This window comes from Euprymna scolopes, chromosome 1 (genome assembly GCF_053919585.1).
Source record: "Euprymna scolopes isolate OS-2025 chromosome 1, ASM5391958v1, whole genome shotgun sequence".
Classification (NCBI taxonomy): Eukaryota; Metazoa; Mollusca; class Cephalopoda; order Sepiida; family Sepiolidae; genus Euprymna; species Euprymna scolopes.
Window position 1 is genome coordinate 94,532,153 of NC_136482.1, and position 23,692 is coordinate 94,555,844.

The window sequence follows — 23,692 nt, forward strand, 5'->3', positions numbered from 1 at the left end:
GGGAATTAATTAAAAACGATAAAAAATATGCACATTAGCTAGATCTTTTGTAGATGAATGCAATTCCACGACTCATAAATAACAAAGTTGTATTTTCTTTTTAAATAAATAGAAAAAAGGGGGTTGATAAGACTATCAATACACACAAAAAAATATAGATTTATTTTTGGGTAAAGTTCCCCCGGGTTTTCCTTTCACTTCAGTAAATAATGGTCTTTTGTTATATATATGGCGTACTATTATCCTTATATATATGATGTTTATGTTTATATATATATATATATAAGTTATAGTGTCTGTGTGTGTCTGTGCGTCTGTGTGCATTTCCCTACGCTAAAACTCAATTTTAAGCGTACAGATTCGAAATTTGATATACAGGGTACTGAGATTTGGGAAAATCGATGTGATAGGTTTTCGACAGAAATTTGTCGATTAAGTGGCCAATATTCAACGATTGGACCTTTGAGAACTTTACCAAACTCCTCCTACAATTTTGGGTCTAAACACGTGATATTTTAGATATAGATTCCTTGGACATGGATCTAACTTATTAACTTTACTTGATCCCTAAACAACAAATGTAAAGAGGTCATAATAGGGGTCAAAGTTAAAAAAAATTGACCGTTTTTTTTTTTTTTTTTTCTCAGCATACACCTCAAAACACCTGGGCAACGCCGAGCACCGATTGCTAGTATATGTATATAGGGTGACCCCCCAAAAACAAAAGCTAAATGGTGGCCATCTATAACATGTGCTGTAGAACGGAGAAAAAAGGCCATGTTTTGATGTGATGTTATATATATATATATATATATATATATATATATATATATATATATATATATATATATATAAAGTTGCATATGCTTATATGTTTGTATGTACAGGATTTTCTTTTGAACTAATTAACCAATCATTATAAATTTTGAAATACCGCTGCTAGGCGTAAGAGAACCAAATGTGGGTTATATTTAGTTTAACTAAAAGGGTGTGGAAAGCCTTCGGAAAAATTCATATACGTCTGATTTTTGTGAAATTTTAACGATAGTTGTTAGACATCAATAAATATTCCTCAAACTTCATTTTCTTTGGAGTATTTTAAAGGAACCTCTCATTTGAAAACTCAAAAATAACAGATTTGAATTTGATATTATGTATTGATCTTAAAAACTGTTCTGTTTAAGGAAATTAAATTAAATTTATCTGCCCAAGAATGGACATTCTTCTAATATATATATATATATATATATATATATATATATATATATATATATATATATATATATATATATATATGGAATACTTAACTCTTCCTTAGACTATATATATATATATATATATATATATATATATATATATGTATATATAGTCTAAAAGAAGCTTTGAGTATGTTATCAAAAATATAAAATAATATTTAAAAAAGCAATTGAAATTGATATATACATATACATTTATATTATTTTCATTTATATTATTGCTCTATCTCATATATTGAACTTTATTTATCTGGTTGGGATTGTCTTATAAATATTGATACTAATATTTATATGAACTTTAGGTTTACTACAGTATTCCACAATGTAATCGGAAAGCATTTCAAAATTTCAATATATATATATATATATATATATATATATATATATATATATATATATATATATATATATATATATATATATATATATTCCCACCATCATTATCCAGTAAGTGCGATGAATAAAAATGTTGAGTCCTCCTACTCGGAAGAAGAGTGATACACAATCTTCTCAATCTCTGTTTTGCGCGCGCGCGAACACACACACACACACACACACACACACACACAATACTTTGAGAAAAATATAAGATTTACAATTAAGCAATATTGTGGGTTCTCTCTCTTAACAGATCGAACATTTTCTGAGAATTACCATATTCGTTTTTCTCACATATAATAATGCGTGTACTGTTAGGGTAAGCTAATGGCTAAAAATGTAGGATTGGAGTTACTCGCGTTCAGGGTTCAAATCATTTGATCGACAGGAATAGTTACGTAATTTACACTGATAATTATTATTGGACGTGAAAGATATATGTCTCGGATAATAAATATTCATTTATATTTATATACTATATACTAGAAGTGTTTCAAAAGTAATGCCTCTTATTTTTTGATTTCGCCTGAATGGACTCTAGGGCATTGCAAATTGCATTGTTATGATGACTGAACTTATGCATTCATAACCTTTAAGTTTCATCTCTCTGTTGCAAATATTGACGGTGTGAGACTCTAAGAAAGCAAACCTTGTAATGGACATGTATCAGAAGCAAAGGTGCATCATCGAATCCGTGGCAATAAGGCATTGATAACTAAATTACAATATATGTATATATATATATATATATATATATATATATATATATATATATATATATATATATATATATATATATATATATATATAAATTACAATAAGTTTACCAAGGTAATCAAAATGGTAAACTTAAAATATATTATAATTATTAAAGAGTTAATATTTACAAGTAAAGTAATCTCAATCAGATCAAAGCACTTAAACTTCAACAAACACTGTAGATTAATTAGTTCGATCTTTTATTGATATCTTTGGTTTCACACAAAAACTGGAAAGTCATCCGGCAGTGCTAAAGCTGCCAATATAACTTTTCTTTAATCGACATTTCGATGATGTAGGTTATATTATCACAACAGAACAGAATGAGTTCCACGTGTTTCTGTAAAACCAAAGATATCGATGAAAGATCGAACTTATCTGTAGCATTTGTTGAAATAAAGATTATATATATATATATATATATATATATATATAATAAAAAGGAAGTCTCGAAATAAAGACGAAACGTTGGTGAACAGATAATACGGTTTGTTCCTTTTTATTATATATATATATATATATATGTATATATATATATATATATATATATATATATATATATATATATATATATACACACACACAGGAAGTCTCGAAATAAAGACGAAACGTTGATGAACACATAATACGGTTTGTTCCTTTTTATTTTCTCTATTTTGTCGGAATACTATTTCCATCATTTTCATCATATATATATATATATATATATATATATATATATATATATATATATATATATATATATATATATTACTGTGTTTTCTGATTTATTATAGTAACTGAATTTCGTTTATCTGGTCATCCTGGATTTAAGAGAAAGTCACGCCTGTTCTTATCCCAGAAAGATTTATTTGGATAAAATTTTTTAGGCTATTTGATCCAAACGGAACTAATGAATCCTTCATGAATAAGTGAATAAGAATGGGCAAGATTCTCTCTTTAATTCAGAATGAACAGATAGACGAAAGATAAGTATCCCCCAACAGTCACATTAATAAATAGTATTCGAATTAAAATGAATTAGAATAATTATATTATCTTTGTAAGTCCTATGATTCTTATAGTTTGATTGAAGCATTGTGCATAGTGTGCAAGAAGTTGTTTTTGATGATTATGACAATGCAGCTTGGTAGAAAGACATCATTGAATATGAACAAGCTAAACAAAATTAATGAGAATATTGAAGCTAATTGATCAACTACTTATTTACCAACGTAATGTGTCAAACCAGGATGGTAGTGACATTGTTTGAATTTTAGAGATAAAATCTAATCGTCAGAAATGAAAAAATATTTATAACCAGCTCACACTTAAACATCTTTTTGACGATGTGGTTTACCTCGAAAATTCAAAGAATATAACAATATCAGTACTATCCTGGTTCGACACATCATGTTGGTAAATAAGTAATTGATCGAAAATCATTGAAATCTTTCAATATCGTCATTTTACTCTGTTTACTTTGTCTCGTACGCAATTGTGTTTTTCCTAACAAACTGCATTGTCATAGCATTCAAACACAGCTTCTTTATATATATATATATATATATATATATATATATGTGTGTGTGTGTGTGTGTGTGTATGTGTGTGTGTGTGTGTGTGTGTGTGTGTGTGTGTGGACGATTAATCAGAATTGGGAATCAGGAAAATCGAAACTTTTGGGGGTATCTGAATTGGTATAGGAATCATAAAAAGTTGTGCCTATATTCCAATGTCAAAAACGATTCTTTTAATTTTTTTTAATTTGAATTCGTTTAAAATGAAATCTTCCACTAACTAAATATTTATGGCATCAGTATGAACAAATAACACAATTATTGGAATATCGAACTAATTTGTAAAAATAAGCCCAATTTCTGCATAACATCTCAAGTTCGGTTCTGGTTTTACAATATTTTCCATTTACTTTTTTGTTTTTAAACATTTTTTTGGTCCGTTTCTTTCTGAAAAAGAGATTATATTCTCGAAATATCAAATACTTCTACAATCCTAGTGATTTTAAACAGTAAGACTATTTTACTGTTTTGTATCTATGATTGATCTGGAAAATAAATGGTTATATGAAGATATAAAAACAAGCTCTACAAGGCCGTCTTTCGTTCGTCCATTTTGTCCATACATTACATTATTTTAACACCCGGTTCCCTGCATTGCTATAGCTTTTTTATACTCTTCCTCATTTATTTACCAGCAATGCTTCAAGCAAACTACCTTTGCCTCTTAAATATTTATTGGTTTTAAACAACCAGTAAAGCTAAAAATCTATAGTTTGTTTTTAAGTTTCTGCATCTGCACATTTAGCATGTAATTTTACGGCAATCGTGAAAAAATAACAACTTTATGGTTAGAGATTTATGAAGAATCTGAATCGGTAATTGTGTCAGAATCGGGGAAAATATTGGAATCGTCCCAGCACTAATATATATATATATATATGTCTATGTTTGTGTGTATGTCTGTTTTAATATTATACTTTATTTAATGCGCAGATATGTGTGCATATGTTTCTATTAAATTCTACAATATAAGTTTGTTATCTCCCATGAAGGTTGTGTATATGTTTGTCCTATATATGTGCGCATATGAAGCAGGCCAAAATATCTCAAGGTCAAATAAATCCCCGTCCCCACCCGAGGGGAGTTTAGAAAGAGAAAGTATTCAATAAATAAATAAAAGCTAGGAAACATTAAATAAATCTATAGCAATTTCGTTTTAAGGCAACTAACTACTCTGTTGACCAGAGAGAGAGAGAGAGAGAGAGAGAGAGAGAGAGAGAGAGAGAGAGAGAGAGAGAGAGAGAGAGAGAGAGAGGGTTGAAGTTGGCAGCTGTAAACTTTCAAAAGGGCACACACAAGACTTATCATCAGAGTCACTGCACAAAAAGTTATCTATAAAGGGCAAAGGTCAACCTTATCAAAAGAGCACATGTAAAAGGCTATCCAAAAAAAAAAAAAGAAAAAAAAAGAAAAGAGAAACAACTTCGCATAGTTAATCGTTAAAATTAACTTTAAAGTAAATAAAAAAAAAAGAGAGAGATTACTGTCAACAGAAAACTAATAGTAATGATAAGATATTGACTTCGTTTTGAATTAAACTTGCTGTGATAAGCGTGATGAATGTAATTTATGTGGTATTTTATTTATAGTATTTCCCTATTAGTTGTTTAAGTAGCATGGCAGTTATAAATATATGTAAAACTTAAAATGGACTTAATATGGTAGTGTAAGTGTTGAGTATATTTTAGGTTATCCAACATTACAAACTCATTTTATAAAGGGAATGTAAAGAACACTGTAGTCATGTAAATTCAATGACTATTCAAAAAGGACATTAATTAGCCTCATATATATATATATATATATATATATATATATATATATATATATATATATATATATATATGTACTCATTATATATATGTATACATATATATATAAATATATATGTATGTATACATATATATGTGTGTGTATATATATATATATATATATATATATATATATATATATATATATATATATATGCATGTGTGTGTGCGCGTTTTGGAGGTATAAGTGGTAAAAAGTGAAATAAAAAGTGCTCAATACGTTAGTAGAGCTGAATATGTTTTTATATTTTACAACCTCAAGATATTATCTTTGGTTTTAACTTTCACCATCTGACGAAACAGACAGGGGATTCTTCTGTCTGTGGGAACAACTGTAATGGACTAAGTTAATATCTTGAGGTTGCAAAATAATATATATATATATATATATATATATTAAAATAAAATTTTCCAATTTTGTATTCAAATATAAATATTAATAACATAAAGACCATTTCGAGAGCTCGACACTGGATGACTAGAGCTATAAATACTTTTATTGTCTTGGGATAGTTGGAGGGCTTTGTCAATCTGATGCACCGTAGCTTTTGAGACCAACAGAGGAAAGGCTGCAGAGGACAAATGTAGAAGGAGAAAAGCGTCTTCTGTCCAGGGTTCCTTCTCCCAGGGATTCCCATGCCCTGGGTGTCACAGAGTGCGCACGTTAAGGATTTGTCTGCACAGTCACCAAAGGGCATGCAGCCAAAGACAACCTTCCCATTGATCCTCGAATTTCCAACTAGCAAAGATATATATATATATAGTCATCCACATACATTACTGTTTTGTTGTATCACAACTCATCAGTGCGGCTAGACTAGCACCTTTCTCTAGCCAAGGATTGAACCTAGAACCATCGCGTTGATAGTCGGCAGTTCTACCCATCGACTCACGGGGCGGCGCCTGCAAATGACCTCAACAAATGTCTATTTCAAACAAACATTCGTCCACCACTTTTATAGTGTTCAAGCCGCTTGTCTTTTTATTTACAAACAAAGAGCGTGCAAAGTTATTAATGCATGTATATGTATGTGCATATGTATGAATTCATTATGTTAAGTGGCATTGAACCTGGTCAATAATGAAATGGGTGGACAACTTGTGGAGACCAAATGCTGTATCTAAAACAGACTGCCTAGGAGTATAAATGGTTACAGACTTGAGGTAGACTAGCATCCTGTCATGGGAATGGTTCAGGCCATTTGCTCTGCTTAATTCTACAAAGCCAAAAATAAGGACTGGATGTACTCTTCACTATGCAGAGAAAACGTTTCATGATGATATATGTTCCCTTTTTTTTTTTAATTTTCTTACTATTTTGTTTTTGCTGGGGATGAGGCATCCTGTTGGATGACAGACATTCGTCCGCTATTTCAGACATTCCAAACGAAATATCTTTTTAAGATTCTAACGTCCCTTTGGCAAGTAGTTTTGAAATTCTCTTTTCCATAAATCTAGACTCTTGTTCCTGTTTTGCTTCTTCTTCCTTGAAAGGAAAGTAGATTTTTTTCTGCTTGCTGGTCCTGTGCAATTATAGGAGGTTCACGCTCACAGTCTTTGCCATCATCCTTTGAGAAGCAGTCAGGGCTGCATTTTTTTTATGAATGTTCTTATATTCTGATATATATGTGTGTGTGTGTGTGTGTGTGTGTGTGTGTGTGTGTGTGTGTGTGTGTGTGTGCGTGCGCGCATGTGTGTGTGTGTTCCCATCTGGGAAACAAGTGATCGTAGGTGGGCAATTGCTGTGTTTTTTTCTTTTCGGGGAGGTTAGTTCCTTTTATCTTGGACAGGATTTCAGTGATGTCTTGCTCCACTTTTCAAACTTTGAGTAGTGATAGCAAAGCAGTAACACTTTCTTTTGTGCAACAGACTATGGCTGGGCTTTTAAGCCTCCTATTTTTCTGTTTTTCTGTTTTTTTTTTTTTTTTATTGCTATAAAAAATAGAGATAGGGGATCAGGACATTTTCGTCAAGGCCTGATGGCGGACCTTGGTTGAGTTCTGCCATGATTAGGTGCTATTTCTAGAAATAAGAAGGTTTACATAATTGTTTACCTCTTCCAGCCTGATGTATAAACAGGTTGAAGAGCCCTTTTTATCCTGGGTGACGGCCTACCAATATGTGTGCATGCACGCATGTGTGTGTGTGTGTGTGTGTGTGTGTGTGTGTGTGTGTGTGTGTGTGTGTGTGTTGAAAAAAATGATAGCAAAATTCACAGATATGATATCTATAACTTTATAGGTGAGATTATATATTTAGAAGCCTAATAAAAAAACAAAAAAAAAACAAAAACAAAACTGCTATTGTATCAATATAAAATAGCCTAAAGAGAAAAAAAATTCTAAAGACTATATTTCAAAGGCAAGATTATTAGTTCCTTGACATTTACCATTTTTGTCTTGTCTGAGATTTTCTGTTCAGCTCTGCAGGATGGCCATTGTTTCTTTTGTGTTTCTCTTACACGATTGTGTTATTTTCCAAAAATAAATAAGTGTTAGCTCTGCTCTCAAGAACATTACTTGATAATGGATCCATTACTATCACCCTGCATAGTCTAACATTGCATTAGTCTCTCACAAAACCTCATATTTTAGTAGACAATCTTTTCGGAATAATACCGGTAAATGTAACAAAAATAGTATATAACTGTCAAAAATCATAACTATTGTAATTAAATAAAAAAAAAAAAAGAAAGTAGTTAATACATAGCGTGCTATAACATCCTACACCCTTCGGTGTAATAATGAACTGCTCCTGTTTTGCAATATTCCTGTTTATACTGACGTTTTGATATCTATCTCCCTCCCACGGTAGGAAGATGTCACAAAAATCGGAAAGTGGGATTTGAAGAGCCAACGCCCTAGAGTAAAGACATTCTGGTCTGCAAAAAAAAATTTAAAAAAAAAAAAAAAGCAGAGGCATTCCCCGGTAGGGTTGCCTCGGATGATCAGTAATAAACTGACTCCTTTTCAAAGGTTGATGGCAAACCCTGTGACCGTGGACCTCCTAAAACTGCACAGGACCATAGCAATACCTCTGTCAACAGGGAATAAATCATCTCACCAATGGTCTTGACTCTGTTGGCTTTAGTGCCGAGGAAATGATGTCTTCATATATGTTTGGTAAATTGGTATGAATAAGATATGGAGAAGGGGGGCCATATTTAGGCTTTATTTAGCATATCTGAAGAGGTCAGTACAGACAGGAATATTTATAAGCAAACATAGTCTATCATCATTAAACTGGAAACATGGAGATAGGATGTTCATCCCATAGTGATTATTGGGTAGATTTTTTACGCTAGAGTGAAAAATGAAAGAAAATAATGTTGTTTTCTTTTGTTGTTGTTTAAGAGTATAAAAGAAGCATAATAACTTGACTGTTGTTTTTAAACTTCAAACCAGAAATTTAAACGTTGAAATTTACTTTCAAATAAAAACGTGTCTCAATAGAAAACACGTCAGCTATTTTTTAACATTTATAAATTTATAGATTGAAAATAATGACTGACATTTTGAAATTTGAAAGTCTTTAAATTGTCAAATATGCAGTAATTTATATCTTGAAGTTTTAAAGCAAGAGCCAAGTATTATGGTTATTTTGTGCTACCAAACCAAAGGAGGATATTAATTTCCTCATGTGTCTCTGTTGTGAAAAGAACAGATTTATTTTTAATCTATATTAATTAATTTTATTACTTTTTTTGTATATTTTTCATATCAGTATACACATGTTTTAGAATTAGGACGATTGCATTTTTTAATCTTTTTTTTTTCCTTCAAAATATGATGTCCTATAAAAAGTTTTCTTTTAAAGCCATCAACGCCAGTTTTACTTTTCATTTATGGAGATTTCTCTCTGATGTAAAATATTTATTACCAAAATGTAAAAAGTCAGGCATTGAAATCTTTTTGCTTGAACAAGTAAGCAATTTTCTGATTATTCTATTCAATATTCTTGAATAAACTATATGACTTGCAATCAGTTAAATTAATAATTAGCTAAGGCTAATTATTTGATTTCAATGCCATTTTAAAATGTTTATACAATTATTTTCACTATGATTAGAATTGATTTGTTGGCCTGATAAGGTGGTCCCTCTAAATAGAAGTACTATTGAAACGTGTGTGTATATATATATATATATATATATATATATATATATATATATATATATATATATATATATATATATAGCCAATAATGTTTATATAAATAAACATATTACAATTATTTTCGTGGATATGTACCATACAAATCGAAAATCTTTGCCAAATAATAATGTTGTATACTTATTTATTAAGAACTTTTAATATATTCAGAATATGCATATAATTTTATTGAGATTACTTCCATATGTCAGTTTTCAACACTAAAAGTCAAGACATTGTTTTATAATTTAATTTTTTGGCAAGTAAAATTTAATTTTGATAAAGATGACATTCTATTAAGGTTGACAGCCTTTAACAACGTTTTATATTGTCAACTCAAAAAACCCAAAAGACATGTCTCTTATTCATAGTAGATCATGTTAGAATAACCATATCTACAATATTGAAGGCTTATAAATGACTTTTTTTTTGTACAGAAAAGGTTTCTTTTTTAGATGACCATTGCCCAGTTTCATTTAAGTAATGGATCCATTTTCAAATAATTCTTGAGACGAAAGAAGAAAGAGTAAGAAAATGAAGAAAATCATTCCTCTGATTATTTTACTTTATAAATGTTGGCATTCACAAACCTCTAAGCCCACTTTTAATGCCCCTACTCAAATAGGCAAGTCATAAGGACACTCTCTCTTTTTCTCTTTTTTAATCCTAGCAGATAACCAAAGAAGAAAATTGGAATGGTTAGTAAACAGGATCTAAAAGCTACTGTGACTATTGCTAAGGAAACTAGAGAGCAATTAAAGAAGTTATTTGCAGTCATTCTATTTCTACTTTGGTCAGAATCTTCAGATGAGGACTTTAACGAAAGTAGAAGTAAGACGACAGAATTACTGCAAAGAACTGCTATGGGGCTAAAGAACTACTTTAGTTGGTCTCTAGTTTCCCTTGCAATTCTTTGCAGTCATTCAGTCATTTTAGTTATATTTTGGTCAAAATAAAAAGATAAAGATTTTGACCAAAATATAAATAAAACGATCGAATGACTGCATAGAACTGCTAAGAAAACTAGAGAACTGCTTTAGTAGCCCTCTAGTTTGTTTGTTTTTTAGCAGTTCTTTGCAGTCATTCGATCGTTTTATTTCTATTTTGGTGAAAATCTTTATCTGGAGATTTTGACTAAATTAAAACTAAAATGATTGAACGACTGCAAAGAACTGCTAAGGAAACTAGAGAGCTACTAAAGCGTTTCTCTGCAGTCATCCTGTAATTCTACTTCTACTTTGGTCAGAATCTTCATCTGAAGATTTGTCCAGGACATGCAGACTGACTAGATTCAATAGTACAGAAAAGCAGAATAGGTTTAAAGGTTTTTATTGGAGAAAAAATAAACAGGTTTGAAAAAAAAAACATTATATAATAAAAACAGATACAGAATGATTTGATGAGTATCCGGTTGAATAGGAAGTCGGATTTCTTTTTAAAGAAGGAACTATCCAAAAATAAAACTGTTAACAAAGGTGAATATATACGTATATAAAAATACATTCATTCTTTATCGCTTACAACAATAAACTATAATTATAGAATAAATAAGCCATAGCAGATTGACTTGTCTTCGCAATGAAATTCTTACAAAGTGGCTAATTTATAGAGAACATACATTTGTAAATATGCTTCGCCTTTTAAGCAAATATAAAAATATTTGTGATTGTTTTAACGCATCAGTTATAGTTTCTCATTCTACATATTTTATATATATGTTGGTTTATATGTAGCACACATTTATTTGTATAATTTTATCAAAAAATAAGTATAACATTTATGTGAGTAAGGCGTTTCTTATTGTTTTCATTATTAGTACATATCTATGGAAATCGAAAACACACACAGATATATATATATATATATATATATATATATATATATATATATATATATATATATATATATATATATATATATATATATATATATATATATATATATATATAACCAAGAATTTACTTATTAAATTCCGGTGTTGTTCATATACTAATTAAACCAGAATCAATATTAATGGACACAGTTAATTAAGCTCAACGATTATCGAAATACGGAAATAAGATGAATACTTAATTCGATGAAAACAGTAAAAATGAAGGACGGAGAGGTAAGTCTCGCTGCTTGTAAATAACAAATGGTGCGCGCTTTTATATATGTATTATTTATATTTTGTGCCTGAAAATTAGCCATTTTGGAACATCTTTTAACAAGATACCGTTGAAGCTTGTCTGAATGGTTAAAAAGCAGTTGTAATGCCAAAGTGATACATCATATAATAAAACTCATGTTGTTATATATGGCTGTGGAATTATAATATATATATATATATATATATATATATATATATATATATATATATATATATATATATATATATATATATATATTCAGAATAATGAAATACAATAAATCTACTGGTGTGCAAATCCAGTGATTATGGGTTAAGGAAATATATATGATTCTTTGTCTTGCATACAATAAAATTTCTATATTTAAAATTTAACTTTTTCAAATCACAAATTTTAAATTCCTAATATATATATATGTGTGTGCGTGTGTGTGTGTGTGTGTGTGTGTGTGTGTGTGTAAATGACATTTAGTCTTACCTATAAATATCAACAACAAACAAATTTACAGTAAATTAAACAAATTAGCCATTCAGAAGTGTCAGTAGGATATCAGATATCATTCACAAAACGACGAAATTCAACACTACACCCATATCTTAAACTGGTATATACTCTATTTCTTGCAAAATCTGCAACAAAGACTACATTTGGGAAATTCAATGTAATTTAGATAAAAGGATTTTATGAGCATTACAGAGCGATTAAAATTGACATTAAAAACCTTCATATGCTTAACACAAACTATTCCTTTAACTTCAATAACGCCACACTAATTTAACTAGTCCCCCCCCAGAGATCATGTATCCAAAAGTATCGTTAAACAGAGAAGGAACTTTTACTATATATTTTCTCTTAGCTAAGTTTATAATTAATCAGGATAATATACACATAGACGATGAGGGAATTTGTAGTTAAGAAATACATTTTCTTTATTTTCCTTTCTTTCTCCTTTTATATTAATCTGTTCTTGTTTTTTTTTTTTCTTTTTTTTCTTTCTTATAACTTTTCTTGTACCCTCTTACCCTGCAATATACTGTGTATATATATACATCTTATTAAAGATTTTATGAGTAGTATTTTCTTGAGCTGGGGGGGGGGGAAGGGATCACCCTGTATTTAAAATTTTTTTTGTATCTATTTTATCTAAATGGATTTTCCTACTTATAATCTGTTATGAAATTCTCGTTTTAATGCACCTTACAGTACAATAAAATATGTAGACTTGAGCACTTATTGCAAGAGATGACACACTTAATGGTAATCAATTGTGATTCAATTCAAGTACCTCAAGAATGGTCAGTGAGATGAGCGTCACAAGTAATTGATGAGATAGTTTTATTTGATTCTTACTATTTCGGTACCAATCTTCATAAGTTAGAAACATTAGGACTTCTGCACTTTAGATTTCCATGGTTTTCAGTTTTTGGGGAGGGAGTTCGAATCGAGTTAAAGGGAGACAACGAGAAATAGATGGAAATTTTAGCCAAAACCAAAAAAGACAAAATTCACTCATTTTCATTGACTACTTCTATGAATCTTAATTCATTAATTTCATTGACTGTTTTTATGAATCTTATTTTATCGGAAAACTATCTGCTTTAATTTATTTCAAAAGTTTAATTTATTACGAAAACTTTTTGTTTTCAAAAAAAAAAAAAGAAAGTTTGTTAAAAAAAAAAAACGAAATCATTTAATTCAATAAATCTGTTGTTAATGTATTTGGTTTGATTTTACTTTAAAAAACTATTCTTTAAAAAAAATCAGTTAATTCAATAAAAGTTCCGGTAATCATTGCTTCCTCTTGTATTAATGTATTTGTTTTGATTTTCTGAAAACTATGGCAAAATTTTCGTACATGTTTTGCTTGTCTCCACTTGCCCCGACTCGAACTCTTTGGAAAAATTGAAAAACATGGAACTGTGTAGAATATTTGCTTTTATTAAATGAGTAATATTAAAGTAATTCTCTATGCATGTACATTTCCGGTAGAGCTCTTTACAGTTGACCATGAGCAGCACACTTGATTAGAAGACAAAAAGAAACTTCTTACCAAAAGATAAATCTACGTTTAATATGTCATGCAAAACATTTCTTTGTAAAAATGCCCTCCCTTTAAAAAATAATTAAATTTAAAAAAAGAAGAAACATCAAAAGCTTCAATGGAATAAACAAAAGAATATCCTCTTTAGTGAAGCTCTAGAATGCATAAAACGACTACGGATAACCATGTTGATGTTTTTAAACAAACGGCTTTTTTCTAAAGCCACAAATACTAACCACTACTGGCGGAGGAGGAGCCACCCTTCTCACAAAAGTCACCATAGTAAGGGGCAGAGCAAGAACAAGTGTATTTGCCATTAGTATTTTGCAAACAGAAGCCACCATTTTGACACGAATTTGAGTCACATGGATTTTTCAAAGCACAGTTGGAATCATACTGAACTGGTGTGCCATAATAGTCGTTGGGACATTCGCACCTGTAGCCAAGAACGCTGCCTGGTTTCTGTATGCATGTCCCTAGAATAGGAATAAAAGAAACAAATGGTTAAAAGTTCAGCGAAAAAAATTCTTTTGAAATTGCTGAAAAGAAGCAAAAAAAAAAAAAAAAATTTTTTGCCCAAAGTTTGACGAAAGTTCGCTTTTTCTGTTGCTCTTGTTTTTTTTTTTTTTTTTTTTTTTTTTTATCGACATCGATATTCGCATTTGATTACGTTCTGTCCAAGGTATCCTTTAACCATCTTCATAAGTATTGTTTAATTTATAATGATACCAGCTGGGCTACCCGGTTATATTCGGGAGAAAAACATAACATATTTCAATTACAAGTTTCCTTCTCCTCTGGTTTGCCTCACCTTCTTCTTCTTTGCCTCATCCATCCATTCCTCTCTCTCTCTCTCTCTCTCTCTCTGCACACACACACACACACACACACATACACACACACACACACACACACACACACACATAGATAACTCATTTTTATAGATTCCTTAAGGAATGACTAAGCATCAGGGAATTAATTCCTTGATTAAAAAATTATTTACTTCCTCTTAGTTAGTACATAATTTGTTTGGAACCCCCTCCTCACGACGAAATCTTTGTCAGCTTAGGGCCAAAGAATGAATAGTTTGTTTTCTTTAAAAAATTTTATTCATCCAAGACAATGCCAATCGGGAAAATACAAACTTTGTGGGTATTTGTTTGGTCGTTTTTTTTTAACCGACTACATCAATGAGCGCCGGAATCAAAGCTGAACAAGCAATGGATTGAGAATGGCGGTGAAAGAACATTGGACCTGGTTGACATGGCAGAATTTTCATCCATCGGACACGAGGAAGAAAGGAAAAGAAGAACCGACGAGTAAGTAAGTACCTCGTCAACACTAAAGAACATGACGAGCATTAGCCTTAGTTGCAGTATCTAAAACTTAAAAAAAAAAAACACAGGTCTGCATGACCGAAACTACTTCTTCAAAGAACGCCCATCCTGTCTTTTCTTATTAAATCCTAATTCTGTTCAGAAACCGCCAATACAGTGTCTCTATATCAATACTGTGATCATCACTGATAAAATCAACAGAAACAATGACCAACTTTTCCCATATATTCACAGCTTAGAAAAGAAATAAAGAGTTTCTGCAAGATTTTTACTTTGAAAACCCCCCAATTGCTCTACACCCCTATTAAAGACGTTAACCTAAAAAGGCTGTAAGTCATTTAAAACTTCAAGGTGAAACCACTTTCGAGAAAAATGGCAAAGAATCACATTGGAACTCATCAAAGAAATCCGATTTTCACTAAGGAAAACATATTCAACCTCTCCAGAGATCTCATTCCTCTGATATATAAAAACTGATTTCAATCATCCAGCAATCATTTCAACCACATAAGTAAACATCTCAACTTCTTTATTGAAGAAATAGTAATTTATCAACCAATCAGCATCTGCATTCTCTAAAAGATAAGTACTCCCTTGAGTTGCTTTTCATATGCAGAGACTATTTAATCCGCTTCAAAATATTGTCACCCTTTATAAGCATCTCATAGCAGTTTGAATTCGCATTGTTCCCCTAACCCACATTTGCCTCAAAACTAAAACTATCTCTTTTGAACCCCATTTTTTTTTTTACATTTGAATTTACGTTGTTCCCAGAAGCCGTATTTCCCCAAACCTGAACATTATCCATTTTCCTAGTCATTATCTTGTTTATTCACTTCTGTTTTGTTGTGCTTGCTGTTATCAATATTTCCATTTAATAAATGATACAATCTTTTGTGTCACTGTTGTTTCTTCAGTGTGTTGTGTCTCTTGATAACTTTTGAGAGCCAACAAGGAGATCAGCATCAGCCCTATAAGTACGCAAGTAATCAACAATTATCATATCTTAATATGAAGAAATGATTGATATTAATGAAGGAGAAAGCTAAAAACAAAGCTGGAGGACATATTGGTTGAAACGTAGTGAAAATATGAGCATCATCGCTAAGAATAACTTTGAAGAAAAACTATGTAGATGTAATACATGAAAAATCAAAGACATACAAAATTCAGGTGAACATGTTGTAGTAAAGAAAAAAGATCTTTAACTTACCATTATTTAGGCAAGGTGAAAGGTCACAATTAGGTTTGTAGGAGATATCACAAAGTTCTCCTTTCCACATCGGAGGACACACGCATTTGTCTGGTTTACCTCGTCTGGACACGCACTTGCCTCCATTTTCACAAGGATCCATTGCCTTGCAATTAATAGTTAAAGATCCTGGATCTGTGGAACCGCCTCTATTTTTGCAAAAGTGACCATTCTTAGAGGGCACGCAGCTGCTGTAGGGGTAACATGGGTCAGGGACAGGACAAGGATCCAGCTTGTCAGCACAATTTAGACCTAGAAAAACAAGAACGGACTTTAAATTGCGTCTTTTCTATCTACAGATTTTCCAACAAAAATATCAAGTCAGTGTAAAAGGTGTTGCCGGTGTGTAAAAAAGGCATTTTAAAGCATTGCATTAGTGGTAGGGTTAAAGCCATTTTTTTATTGGGGTTTTCCACTCGGATTAGTGCTAGGATTAAGGAAAAGATTTTTAGGGGAGGGGAGGAGTTCCCACTTGAACTCAGGGTTAGTGATAGGATAAGTAATTATTTCTTTTTCTGTACTTCTGCAGAATACGAAGTGTGCTATTTTTTTTAGATAGTACTTTCAAGTTTAATTCAACATTTACGGTATCGTTTGTTTATTAAATCGTTAGGTATATTAATATCATTTGATTTTGTATTTATATCTCCCTTCCACTCCCCTCAAAAAGTTTAAATTATTTTCCCTTTTCATTTATTCATTTTATGAATATTGTTATTACTTAAACATATCACCATGATTAGTTTATAACTTTTTCTTCTAGATTATTAAAGCATCATTATTATTTTTCTGCAATATTCTAACTTATGTTGACCCGAAAACGAGCTTCTTTATTTAACAGAAAGAATCATCTTCTATCATGATAATGCTCTTTCTTACACAATACTACTGAGTAAAGATCTCTTAGAAGAATTTGATTGGGAAATTTTGCCATATCCTGCATATTATCCGAATCTAACTCCCTCGGATTATCACTTATATTAAGAATTACGAAATCACTTATATGGCCTTAGGTTAACATCACAAGAGAAGATTGAATATGAGTTAGATATTATCTTCAATATGAGCATCTTTAACCAATCTGGAACATAAAAACAACATTAATTTCTATTCCAGTAGCACCACTTTAATTGGATGCCTGAACTCCACAGCCCTTTTATTGTTCAATAGATATATTTTGCCATCCTATATGCTATCATTATTTAAATTCTTTAGGCCTATATAACAAGGTTATAAAGTTTTATTTATTTTGTTTATTTTCATTAGCTAATTATATTTATATAAAATATTTATCTACATATGGAAAATACATAAAATTATGCTATTAAGGTAGTTACATATATGCATATATATATATATATATATATATATATATATATATATATATATATATATATATATATTAATCTATTTTCCTTTGTTTGATTTTCTTTGTTTGATAAAAATTCAATATGGCGTAATGGAAAAATAAAAAGGTATTTGCAGTCTCTCTTCCAATTTTCGGATTTCAATCATGTCAAATCACACTTCAATTCCTTTTGACGGATTGATTGTTGCTATTTCTTCTAATGAGTTAATAGATTCACTGATTGATATAATAATTAAGTGATTGATTTTGCGCTATGAAACAGATACTGTCAAGAATTGTTTAAGTCAACTGAATTAAAGGAATAAATTATAAGATGGTCAACATCATAAATTTTCGAATATAATTTTTTGCCATTTATTCTCTATATTGATCTGTAATTACATTGAGCTTCTTAGATAAGGATTGATATTTGATATATATTATAAGAAAATATATTTCTACAGAAATATATATATATACTAGCAAAAGTATCCGTCGTTGACTGGGTTCAAAAACAGCCTACAGAAAATGGACTCTGATTTATGAAAGTATGATAGGTTATGAAAAGGAAAGCTTGTAAAAAGATAGCTTCAAATTTGGGGGTATCAAAACCAAAGCAAAATATGATGAAAGCAAAAATAAAATAGATAAACTCCCTAATTTATTATACCATACCTGTTCACACTGAAACACTTATCACAATATTCTGTGGATCTATATTAAAAAAAACCTTGTTAAACTTTGTGACATATTTCCATTCTATGGAGATCAGGTGCGAACGAACACGCCATAATTTTATTATACCATATTTGTTCAAACTGAAACATAATTATCCAGGTATACTTACGCAAATAGATATGAAAAGTCTTTATTAAAGTTTGCGCCTATTTCCATTCTATGGAGGCCAGGCGCGAATGCAGACCCCACAATTTTATTATTATTATTATCAAATCCCTCGATACAGCTTTGATAAAGCCAGGGTGAAACCGGTCAGCTGACTCCCCCATTTTTTTTCTTTCGTTTTTTATTTTCTTCACCCCGATAAATTATTTTAAACGTTGACTTTATTTTAAACGTTTTAATCATGAATTTTCGTCTTCCTTTCATGATTACATTATATAAATTTTGTACCCCTCAAAGAATCATGAAATATATATATATATGATGAAAATAATGGAAATAATATTCCGACAAAATAGAGAAAATAAAAAGGAACAAACCGTATTATGTGTTCATCAACGTTTCGTCTTTATTTCGGAAGTCTCGAAATAAAGACGAAACGTTGATGAACACATAGTACGGTTTGTTCCTTTTTATTTTCTCTCTCTCTCTCTCTCTCTCTCTCTCTCTATATATATATATATATATATATATATATATATATATATATATATACAAGAATAAAAAAGAATTGGAAATGCAAAAGGATATAGGGATGGTATGCCAAAAAGTATACAAACAAGATAGCTATGAATGGCTAGGCACATGGAAATAGAATTGCATCCAAAGTATAGCCCTATAGCTTATCTCCAATCTTCATTCCGTGCCATCATTACGGTTGTAAAAAGCTATAGGGCTCTACTTTGGATGCAATTCTATTTCCATGTGCCTAGCCATTCATAGCTATCTTGTTTGTATACTTTTTGGCATACCATCCCTATATCCTTTTGCATTTCCAATGCTTTTTTATTCTTGTTAATTAGTATTTTTACTTACAGTCTTATTTTTAAACTTACATTCATGATATTATTGTCTTTTTTAGGAGGCGGCTCATTGCCGCCTCCATTAGTAGCAGGTCGCTTCCTGCTGGGTTTTAGGTCTTTGAGTTTTGGGCCTTAGGAGTTGCCTCTTGGTCCTCCATCGGTTCTATATTACATAGAGAGTGCTACCGCCTCTCTGATAAAACAGTTAGAGTATTATAAAGTTCTAAAATGTTCATACCTTCACTATTAAATTTTTCTTGGTTCATTCTTTGGCGTTTTGGCAAAGATTTGTCAGTTTTTGATATTTATATTTATAATAGTTTGTGCATGAGGCAGCTTTTTTCCCTTTGGGATCCCTGTTATACCGTGCTTTTGAGTCAGCACGTGAGGCAGCCTTCTTTTTTTTCTGGTTCTTTGTTATAAAGAGCACGTGAGGCAGCTTTTTCCCCTCGGAATCGCTGTTATACCGTGCTTTTGAGTCAGCACGTGAGGCAGCTATCTTTTTTTCTGGTTCTTTGTTATAAAGAGCATGTGAGACAGCTTTTTTTCCCTCGGAATCCCTGTTATACCGTGCTTTTGAGTCAGTACGTGAGGCAGCCTTCTTTTTTTTCTGGTTCTTTGTTATAAAGAGCACGTGAGGCAGCCTTCTTTTTTCTGGTTCTTTGTTATAAAGAGCACGTGAGGCAGCTTTTTTCTCCTCAGAATCCCTGTTATACCGTGCTTTTGAGTCAGCACGTGAGGCAGCCTTCTTTTTTCTGGTTCTTTGTTATAAAAGCACGTGAGGCAGTTTTTTTCCCCCTCGCAATCCCTGTTATACCGTGCTTTTGAGTCAGCACGTGAGGCAGCCTTCTTTGCCTCAGGATTTGCATGATACTTAATTTTTATTATTTCAGCATTTTTCTGATAGTATTCTTTTTGCTCAGATAATACCTTGACTTTGTTTTTTTCATAGCCTATATTTCTCTGAGCTTTTTTACTACGTGCTGACTTTGGCATTTTTTATTAAATGTAAACATATAACACTTATGTGTATCTTACTATAATATTACTTATCTTATAGCTAGACAACTCTCGTAGAATTGAGATACTGCCCCGTCACCAATAGTTAAAGTGTGGAACGGTATATACACCAATAGTGTAGTTGTTATCTTTATATGAAGTCCTAATCAGTGACAGTGTGAGGTTACTTGGTTAATTTATTGTAGTTTATTTTAGAAAACTTACTTGTTTTTATTAGTAGATTGTGTATAGTAGCCACAATATCTAGTTATTTTTGTGGCTAGGGCTTGGATTTTGATTCTTTTTGGTCAGCTTCCAGTGAGTTCTTAGAAGATGATTTTCTTGCAGTTTCTTTTGCAGTTAATTTAACTTATTTCCTTTGGCGTTTGGTGAGTTCTTAGAAGAACTGGTCTGATCTACTTTTCTTAGCGAGCAAAGAGATTCAGCTTAGCGAGCAAAGAGATTCAGCAACAATGGTTGCTATAGCGTATTTTTGCGCATGCGTGAGAATTTCAAGTTTCCTCCTTATTTTTCAATAGTTTGACAGTAGTCATGTATCTTTCTGCCAAGAGCGACAGACGTCAGTGTTACCCGTGATCGTCTAGAGGTTAGGACCCCACGTTGTGGCCGTGCTAACCTAGGTTCGAATCCTGGTCACAGCATTGACATTTTGTACATATTTTACAGTCCAAAATCTGAAGAATTATTTGTTTTTATAACATTGTTTTTTGACGTCATACTTGCTGATAGGTTACTCTTATAACAATTTTGATCAACTGAGATAAAGATTTTGTGGTTTCATTAACGCTGGTGGGTTACTGTTTAAAGAAAAAGCCTTAACATTCACCTCAAATATTCAGCGTCCAAGAAATATAGGCCACTGGCAAACTGGAACGTCTGTGAGCATCCGGTGTATTATTTGGAGCTGTCCCTTTTGAGAGAAGTTCCGTGTTCGAAGTGGTCTGTCTACATTGGGTATATAGTGTTTAAAACTTGTTATTACACGTAATCTTATTTAATTATGGAGTTAGCTAAAAAGCGATGGGTCACTGCACTTCTCCGTGTAAAGAGCAGTCGATTGATGCTTGAACTGTTGTCAGAGACCGTTCGTACACCGAGATACATCTTCTCAAAAGAAAGAAGAAAGAAGAAGAAGAAAGAAGAAAGAAGAACAATTGGCCATTTTTGTACCCTTTTTTTTTGCTCTCTTTTGACATTTTAACCGACGTTCTGACACTCGCTGGATTCGTAAGACGCTTCTTTGTAAGAATATGTGCTTTTTGAAACTTATAAGTTGATTTTAGTTGAGATTTTGATAGTTTTGTTTTGTAGGCGTATATAGGCGTGTACGGGCCATCCCTATATAGAGAGTGCTACCGCCTCTCTGATATATATATATATATATATATATATATATATATATATATATATATATATATATAGTGGAGATGATAATTAATAAAAACTGAAGAAAGTGCTCAATACTGTTGTAGAGCAAATATGCGTTTTATTTTTTATTACCGTTGTTAAGTTACATTATTGTTTCGGCTATAATGTAACTTAACAGAAAGATACGGTAATAAAAAATAAAACGCATATATATATATATATATATATATATATATATATATATATATAAATGCAACTTTGACACTGTGTGTGTGTGTGTGTGTGTGTGTGTGTGAAAGATCGTTCCTTATAGACTCCGAAACGGCTGAACAGATTTTCTTTGAAACTTACAGAATACTCCCGATGTTTACCGATAGTCGATAATCGAAGATTTATCTATCATCGGTAAAGCCATTTTTCCATGTCTTCGCTTAGTAAGAATGATAGAACAACAGGCCGTGAAATTTTTACTGTGAGTAAGATGAAGTTTTTTTGCATGACGTGGTCTGTAGTTTCAAACTCAATACGTAAATTTCTTACTTTTTTTTTTTCATTAACTGCAAATAATTTTTATAAGACTTGAAAATTTACGTGTTTTTTTTTTTTTTTTTTTTTTTTTTTTTTTTGCATGACGTGGTCTGTAGGTTCAAATCCTGCACATAAATTTCTTAATGCTTTTTTTTTTTCGTTAACTGGAAAAAAGTTTATATAAAATGATTTTATAAAAGAAACAGTAGGTTCTCTAGAGTGCAATGTAGAATAACATATATTTTGAACTAAGTTACTGTATGAAGGCATGTGAAGCTTCCTCCTGGGGGATTTCACGGATTTCGATGACAATAAAAATATAGGAGTGTAAAATATTTGTTGGTCATCATTCAATCGTAGGCAACGTCGGGTCTTCCTGCTAGTATATATATATATATATATATATATATATATATATATATATATATATATATATATATATATAAAATTCCAGGTAAATATTTTCTAGAGGTAAATTACTCAATGACGTTTTAACGGGGTTTATACAAGAGTGCTTTACCAAAGAAGGGCAAGATATACTTTTGATTTGTTTTTATGCAAGCATTAATATGTCATTACACATTAATGAGCATGTTACAGCTAGTAACTATCTGACCGGAACATACTCATGAATATGTGCCAACATGTTAATGCTAATGTAAAAACAAATAATATATATATATATATATGAGAGAGAGAGAGAGAGAGAGAGAGAGAGAGAGAGAGAGAGAGAGAGAGACAGACAGACAGACAGACAGACAGACAGACAGAAGCAGAGACAGAGAGAGATTAGCTACAAGAATAAAAGCATTATATTTACCAGTGAAGTTTGCAGTACAGAAACAAGTGTAGTCATAAGGATCTGGTCCATCTTTACACTGCGCTCGATTGAGGCATACGCCTAATTTGCATTCATCGATTGATTCATCGCACTTGGGACCGGTGTAACCATATTTACACTTATTGCATTCGTAGCCACCAACCATATCGTTGCAGAGTTTGTTCTGGCCACATTGAAACACAACCGGAAACAAACACTCATTGATGTCTAG

The 23,692-nt window shown here is 31.3% G+C and overlaps 1 protein-coding gene across 1 annotated transcript in view; it reads right to left on the reverse strand.

Annotated features, from left to right (window-relative positions):
* Window positions 1-23,692, reverse strand: part of LOC145249753 (sushi, von Willebrand factor type A, EGF and pentraxin domain-containing protein 1-like) — a 352,081-nt gene that overhangs the window by 76,727 nt on the left and 251,662 nt on the right. The window contains exons 22-24 of the mRNA XM_080111697.1: window positions 23,461-23,688; window positions 16,635-16,925; window positions 14,321-14,560 (exon numbers count right to left, since the gene is read on the reverse strand). Coding sequence (XP_079967823.1) covers window positions 14,321-14,560; window positions 16,635-16,925; window positions 23,461-23,688 — 759 coding nt within the window. The remainder of the gene's footprint in view (window positions 1-14,320; window positions 14,561-16,634; window positions 16,926-23,460; window positions 23,689-23,692) is intronic.